This window comes from Sycon ciliatum, chromosome 2 (genome assembly GCF_964019385.1).
Source record: "Sycon ciliatum chromosome 2, ocSycCili1.1, whole genome shotgun sequence".
Lineage (NCBI taxonomy): Eukaryota > Metazoa > Porifera > Calcarea > Leucosolenida > Sycettidae > Sycon > Sycon ciliatum.
In genome coordinates this window covers 20,084,087-20,091,871 of record NC_088644.1, presented here as the reverse complement: position 1 = coordinate 20,091,871, position 7,785 = coordinate 20,084,087, and the positions used below count along the sequence as shown (strand labels likewise).

Below are 7,785 nucleotides of genomic sequence, written 5' to 3'. Positions count from 1 at the left end.
TTGCCACTAAGGATGGCAATATTTATTTACACTCATGCTTCAGACCGCACGCTACCAGCATTCTCCTGGCCAACAACTGAACAGTTCCACGTGATCCGTGATAGTTACCAGTGTAGTGTGGAGTGGCATGCGCATGCCCTGGCGAAAGAAAAGCCTTTGAATATTGTAAATGTCATTGTAGGAATTAATACTATCAATCAAGATTAATTCAAGTGCCCGTTAATGTAGAATAGTTGTTAATGTAGAATATTTGGGAGTACAAGTACAAAAATGCACATGTACGAGGCAAAGGGAGGGAGGGGTGAGAGAGTGGGCAGCACCTGGCTTTCACAAAAAAATTGTCAAGTCGCCGCAAAGCGATTTGTAATAGTATTCATAACATATGATGGGTTGTAGTTACTGTGAAAATGGAGTTTGGTCGTGATCTTAACTAGCAGAGCGGACATAGAGCTAGCGTCCTACGCACATCATGGAGTGATTGTTATGTCCAATGAAGCTAGGCAACACAAACCACACAGGTCATTTCCCTGTTGTTTGTAAATTGCTGGCAAGGGAGATTTGTTTTGCACTGTGCCTCGACTGGGAAGAGCGACATTTGTGGCGTGGGCACTTGCATATCTGCCGGCAGTTGTGTTGTGGCGTTTTCGGATTGCTTATCAAAGCACAGATACTGTGACTTGAACTGTGTGGCGGCCGCACTGAGTAGATAGCCATCATATAGATGTCGGTAGCCATCCGGACACAGGTTAGTGGCTGGTAGCTGGAGTATGGTGGTAGCTCTCTGCACTCGGCACACCGTACATGGTATGGGTCTCCTGTTCATACCGCCGGGTTGAGCGTTGCCAGCGAAGACGTTGTACACACCCTCGGACATCACGCCCAGCCTGTAGGTGGCACCGTACAGCTTGCCTCCGCGCTGTGGTGCGGCGTGATGGGCACCCCACGACGGCTGCATGGGCATGCACAGTGGGTTGGCACCGTTGCCCGGTTGAGAATCAGCAGAGCCAGCAACAATACCAGAGTACACAACGTGTACAGTACTGTTATGCACTGCACTGCTCGGACATGATCGGCGACCCCAGTGAACATACGTTGTTGAGAGAAGGTCGATAGCCTGCAGACAGAGGCAAATATTTTCAAACAGCACACATGTACTTAGCTTTGTCTTATCAGAATAGCACATGCCTTTATCTGTTAGCTTTCAAGAAGAAAATGCGACATTACTGATGCCTTAAAAAAAGATTACACATTTGCCAACCCTACAGCACGGAAATGTGGAAATGTGACTCTGAAGGGATACAAAACACATCCTGGGCATTGCTGGAATAGCAGTTCATCCTCTAGTCTTCCAGCCACTTTCATGCGAATTACACTACTATCATCAAATACAGTGAATGAAAATGCACTTTTTGCATGATTGTAGGGACATATCTCCTGGTAAGTAATCACCTACCTCATGACTGCTTGTAAGCATGCTCTCCAGTCTTCGAATCTAAACATGTCACACAGTCCACAGTTACCAATCAGTGCACACACACACACACACACACACACACACACACACACACACACACACACACACACACACACACACACACACACACACACACACACACCTTTGGACATTTGGAAAGCCCATCGCCAAAGGCGATGATAGCTATTAGGCGAGGCAGTAGTTCTTGTGTCGGGATAAATCATTCGGACGGCGAAAGTCGCAGCCGCAGACACAGACACGCACACACATAGTATGTGCATGCAAGCACACATATGTAACGAGCTCCCGCACACAAACACACACACACACACAGAAATACACACACGCACACACATGCCCACATGAAAATGGATGAAATCACGGGAGTATACGTTGAAAAATGGAATACCAAGAAGCACGGTATCCATTACCAGGCAGCAGGATTCTCTTATGCTGCAGGATTCACCTTTGCCAGGCTTGCGGGCAGTACTTCTTTACAGCGAAGGTTCATCCGCCTGAGTAGTTTTAACCAGTGTACATGTAGATGTGTGTATAGACAGTGCCTGCACTATGTTAGTAACTCCATCCCCTTTGTCCTGTACGTGTACTGCACAATAAGAACTGAACAGTTCAAGAAAGTACCTGCTCGGTGAGTTTGGCTTGTGCAAACTCTGTGCTATGCAGAACTTGGCTGTTTTCATTGGCAGCTTTGTCCATATCTTCGAGTCTTTGCTGCATGAATTCAAGGAAACGCCAGAACCAATAGTCGCATGTGGGTGAGACAGTTTTGTATGGACAGAAAATGAAGGAACGGAACGCGAAATCTTCAGACAGGCAGATCAACTTACCAGTAAAGAAGAGTAATCGGATTGTTATCCTTGACTGATGGTTACCTCAACATGGGAAATTTGAGCTCCAACAAATACTAGAACTTGATTCATTCTGTTCCCAGTGTATAATACAGAAAACTGAGATATTTTTCATGACTTCAGTGCGGATGTCTCGCGCAGGGTTATAGCCAGAACAAAAGTGATAAGGGGGGGGGGGGGGGGGATCATCGTACCCAAAACCTTGTGATTTCACCGCCATTTTATACTGTGCTACTATAATTATGATTTGTACTTATCATGCATATAAAAGGTAGCGCTCACACTCTGAAGGGTGGTGCATTCATTTTGAAAGGGGCGGTCAAAAGGTGAAAGAGGTTGCAGCGCCCCGCTAAGTCGCTTTGGCAAGAACCCTGTCACGTAGGAAACCCAGCTTCCACAGAAGAAATCATAGACACAAAGCATGGCAAATTGTCCCTGTTAGGACCATATTATTGTTGTGAGGCATGTATAGTTTCGTGTTTTTCTGAGTACAATCATATCACCATTATCCAAACACCGGAAATCCGAATACCTCGATCACCCGAAAGTGACAATGCACTGCCTTTTGCACATTATACTGTCTTGCCAACATGAAGCGTTGTGTGTGTTGACCATTGCCCCTTTTTGAGTGTCTTGACGGTGCATTGCTTTGCATGCAGGCATGCCTACCCGATATCATTGTAGGTCATCACTATGCGGATTGGCTGATATGAAATTTCAGGGCACATTTTGTGAATCGCTTCCCAAAGGCACCGTTAGTTAGGACTGTTAATAACCTGAAAGATGTTCAGGTTTAGTGAGCACCGTCCGAATCTCTGAAGGTTCGATGGACTTCTCGCGTCGTGAGTCAGTCAAGTGTCAAGTTCTGTCGGCGGAAAAGCTCGAGCCCCGGTGTGGGAAGCACTTTTCCTATACTCTATCCTTGCATCAGTTTCATAACTGGTACACAATGACTTCCTTTGATTGCACTTTCCCGTCATGCTGCCGGTCTCTACAATACCTCTGAGTCGCTCCACCAATGCAGGTGACATACTCGGTATGTGCTTGTGCATGGCATTCCGCATATGGCACTCCGCATATTTCCAATGGTCACTTCCAGTCACAGCTGCTCCTACATTGCTCTTACCCATAGCACGCCAATACGCGCAATCCTGTTCAGCTGGTTGGGCTGATTGGGCTGAAATTGGGAATCCTGGCCGAAGGGTATGCGTCGATCCACTCCAGCATTGTTGCCTGATTGAAAACCATTTGCATCTCGTTGTCTCCATGGATTGTTGTCTACAGATAGATAGTGAACACATGACAACCAACATGGGCATCACCCTACATGTATCCAGAATCGTTTGCTAGCATTGTCATAGCTAAACCGTAATGGAACAAGATACCTTGTACGGAGTGATAACTACCAGGTATATTAAATACCGGAAGATACAGTGAAACCTGTCTAAGACGACCACTCAAGGTACTTTGAAAACGTGGTCTCTGCTACCGGGTGGTCTTCCTTATCCAGGGTCATTTGACTGGAAATAGCATCCCTTGGTCCTGGTTGGAGTGGTCTTCCAGGATAGATGGTCGCCTTATCCGAGTGGTCGCCTTCACAGGTTTTAATGTATGCCCATTATCAGCCACGGAGTACCTAATAATCAGTACAAATCAGTACATATCTTGTGCTACGTGCAAATTCATCAAGTAACTATTATCAGCTTGTGACACGTAAAATCTCGGTAAGCCACTTCTAGGAATATCGAGGCATGTCTTAATGACACTTTCTGAGGCTGGGGATAAAGTTTTTTGATTTCAGCAACGTGAGACATCATCTCATGTTGCAATTCCTTGAAGCGTGCATTGTCATGCAAAACAACGTCGGCCGAATGAAAAATCAGTGTCCTCCAGCCCGGTGTTAGCTGCGCTAGTGCAAAGCCAGGCCATGCTCATAGTGCTGATGGCATCACATCACTCAGTGCAAAGTAAGTCACTGCCCTGAACTATATTGTGCAGCATTGTACTTACCCAAAGCTTGGTTGCCTGCTAGCTGGGTATCGGTATCCGGTGGAACACGTATATAGCCAGTAGCTACCATCACCGCAAGCGTAATGGCCACGATGGAAAGTAACAAGGATATCATGTGAAAGACGATCTTCATACACGACACCATGCTGGTGTTTGTATTATTGTTGGCGTAGTTTTTCCACGACAGGTACCGCTTGTAGCTATTGCTCGCATTATATGTTGGAGCATTCATTGCCGGTCTGTTGATTTCATCATAGAGTGCATTCGATGACGCTCCCGCGTATTTCAATCGGCTGCAGAGCATGGCAAAGCGCAGCACAGTACAGTATCTAAATAATATCATGGTGATCATGTTAGGAATACCGTCCGTACTTGCATAGCTACAACAGCTCCAACGCACAATCTACTGAGGTACCCTTGACGTAGGAATAGGTACAGCTACGTAGCACGTAGGGGCACAAACGGTGTGTGGCCCCCTCCCCCACCACCATCACAGGAAAAGTCTCTCGGCCTTCGTTCAGCATGTGGATGTGTGCGTCAAATGCAGTGGGGCGTGCTGCTCTGTGTCTGCAGTCAGGCCAGAATGGAGTGTCTGTGTGCAAAGTCCAAATGTCCAAATGTCCAAATGCACCAGCTGGCTCTAGCTATACATGTGCATGAACCCATGAACTGTTCAAATTCCATTACTAATCTACTACAGTTCTATTTTCAGTATGAACTGATTCAAGAATAATCGAACTGTGACATGCAGCCCTCTAAAAGTCATGGACCACCTACGCCACCAAGCTATGACTACCACACACTACACGACTCAAGAGTCAAGAATGTAATCATTGATGCTGCTCAAAGCCAAAACCATCACTAGATTTGCAAGCTCGTGCCTTTGGCTTTGCCCCCACATGGCCTTCAGAAAAGTAGAATCACATGATTCAACTAACTTACCATGTTTGAGTGATATTCACCATTCCCAGCCTATTGCCGTATTGGACATCATTCGCAGCACGAGTGACCAAAAGGATACAGAATCAACAGTCATAAATCTCTCATAATTTATTATTTTTCCGTTACGAAGGGAGAAGCGAAGCAGAGAGAAGTGTAAACCATAAAAGTACAACACTCACACATCGTCCTCGAAGTGGACTCCATTCTTTGGAGGGGCCCCAGCAGCCTGGTTCGTCATAGGGTTCGTCACCACTGGTGTTCTGTTTGCTGTGACATCGGCTTGGTCTGCAGGTCTGTACGGTTGTAGAACGAAACGCTGTGAACCCGACACGAAGGATTGTTGTTGCTGTTGTTGACCATCAAAATTAGTTAGCTGACGGCCATCAGCATTTTGACGTTGGAACTGTTGTTGCGATGCAAGATCTATCGGTGGCAAGAAGACCGCACTCGGTGGTAGTCTTGCCAAGTTCTCATCAACCCTCTCTCGACTATTGAGGATGAACTGGGGTGAATTCGTCGCTTTCCGCCCGTCACCCCTTGTAGAGCGTCGCGAGGTCGTTTCATCACTTGCTGACGATACGATAGCAGAGGAAAGAGGACTTCTTCCTTGCAATGCCAGTGCTCCCTTGTTTGGAGTTGGTAGCAGGTAGACTAAACCGCCGTTAGCGGCATTCCCTCTGCCGTCGATTCGTAGCTGTCGTGTGTACGCGTGTATGTCGTCACTATCCACGAGTGCTTGTGTCTGAGCAGCAGCAGCAGCAGCACTTCGCTCAAATTGCCCATTACTGTAAGTGATCAATTGCTTCCCACGACTCGACCTGCCTCTCTTCAGTATCGGTGTAACACCAGCCGCCATCGAAGCAATCGGTAAACGTCCAACGGTACATCAAACAGACCGACGGCGACGGACAGTTGTACTTCCAATCATTGGACTTGTAGTTTATATCAAAGCCTCGTGAAAATATAGAAGCATTCTTCGCGAACACCAAGCGTGTAATGGACGTACAATAATAAAAGGTTGTACAAGTATCTTTTCTCTTGTCAATCTTTTGAGGTCACTCGGATATGGCTTTGGAGTCAGGGAAGTAACGGCTCAAGTTTCTGGCCGAGATGAAACTATGCCCGCTTGCTTTAGAGTTGCATCTTATATTTTAAATCATCAGCTTAGCTTTTTGCTAGCCAGCAATCACCTCCGCCGCAAGGGTTTCCCTAACCCAACCATGCACGATCGTCCGGCGGAAACGACGACGGCAGTTTACGGTACCAAACGTCGCGCAAATCAGGGCAAGGTCGAGGAAGAGATGCCCTTGCAGCTCTCGTCTGTCTGAGCAATATTTCGGCTCGCCACATTCTTCTTAATCGTCTCTATCCTGTCCCATCAACAGACCTTTTCCAGTGTTGCTAGCGTGTTCTGCCTTTCGATACCCCTGCCGAACAAAACTACGCGAGAGAAAAGGAGATTTGGAGAGAGTGAAGAATTCAAACGACGTGTCTGCACCGCTTTGGGGCCTTGCAACGACCGTGGAAGTCTGCTGTGGACGAACGGTGGCAGGAAGTTGGGACGTTCCAGCCTATCCTCATGCTTCGGCGGAGTTCAAGCAGCTCGAGTAGAAACGGTGTGCTTGACTGAATAGGCCCATGACTCCATTCGGTTGTAACGCAGCTGCAAGCCTGGAGACGACCGCTGATTTCTGCCCTCCTCTACGGCTCGAGGCCTCCATTTGATCAGACATACAGTAGAGGATGCGGGTTCCACGGGCCTACCGACTTGTTACGCATCTTTCGCTCACAGTCACACTCCTTTCCTTCGCTCAGTCAGATCCTATGATCATTTGCTGCTGCAAGGAAAGTGTTGCTCTCCTTTTGAAGAAGCTGGAATTGGCAGCCAAACCGAGCCAACATTACATGGGGTGCTGCTGCAACACAGTTCATGCATTGGTCTTGGGCATGTCGATGAGTTTGGATTCACGCGTCTCTTCCTCGGTTCGTCAACGCGATAAAACTACTTCACCTACATGTGCACTACTAGGCAAGGGGGTTCCCTGTAAAAAGAGGTCTTAGTTTGTATGGTCTTGCTGTCATGTGAAGAAGAGCCTGTTCTTCACGCTCTCTCGGGGGGGGGGGGGGAGCGGGTGGGGGGAGATGGGGGAGAGTACAGTGCAATCCAGGTACTAATCCACGACTTTATGTTTGAAACAGTTTCATCAGGCCTCAAAACCTCAGGTCTCTTGACCACGCAACATGGGAAGGAAAACTACTCGAGGAATGTCGATCTGCCCGCGGCGTGATGGAAGTGAAACCGGGTCAACCCCACGGCTACAGGCAACATTATAGTTTTCAGGTATTCCCACCGGTTCTTTTGTCAGCAAGGACAACAATGGAAGAACGTTAAAAATTAGCTATGCCCAGGGGCAAGTGGATAAATCGAAAACGGTTCAGAGGTCGAACGCCAAGGAATCGGGAAGAATACTCCTTTGCGTTCCATTCTAT

The 7,785-nt window shown here is 47.3% G+C and overlaps 1 protein-coding gene across 2 annotated transcripts; it reads right to left on the bottom strand.

Annotated features, from left to right (window-relative positions):
- Positions 1–84: 84 nt before the first annotated feature.
- LOC135809100 (uncharacterized) lies at positions 85–7,353 on the bottom strand. Of its 2 annotated transcripts, XM_065322369.1 has the most exons (7): positions 5,475–7,353; positions 5,296–5,325; positions 4,354–4,646; positions 3,470–3,621; positions 2,117–2,206; positions 1,454–1,492; positions 85–1,114 (listed from the first exon to the last, which is right to left on the bottom strand). In XM_065322369.1, exons 1-7 carry the CDS (start codon positions 6,149–6,151, stop codon positions 497–499), a joined length of 1,899 nt encoding a protein of 632 aa, XP_065178441.1. In that variant the 5' UTR covers positions 6,152–7,353; the 3' UTR covers positions 85–496. The 2 variants fall into 2 exon arrangements, with proteins under 2 accessions (XP_065178441.1, XP_065178442.1); XM_065322370.1 differs by lacking the exon at positions 5,296–5,325 and having other exon boundaries at positions 5,475–7,351.
- Between the last annotated feature and the right edge of the window lie 432 nt (positions 7,354–7,785).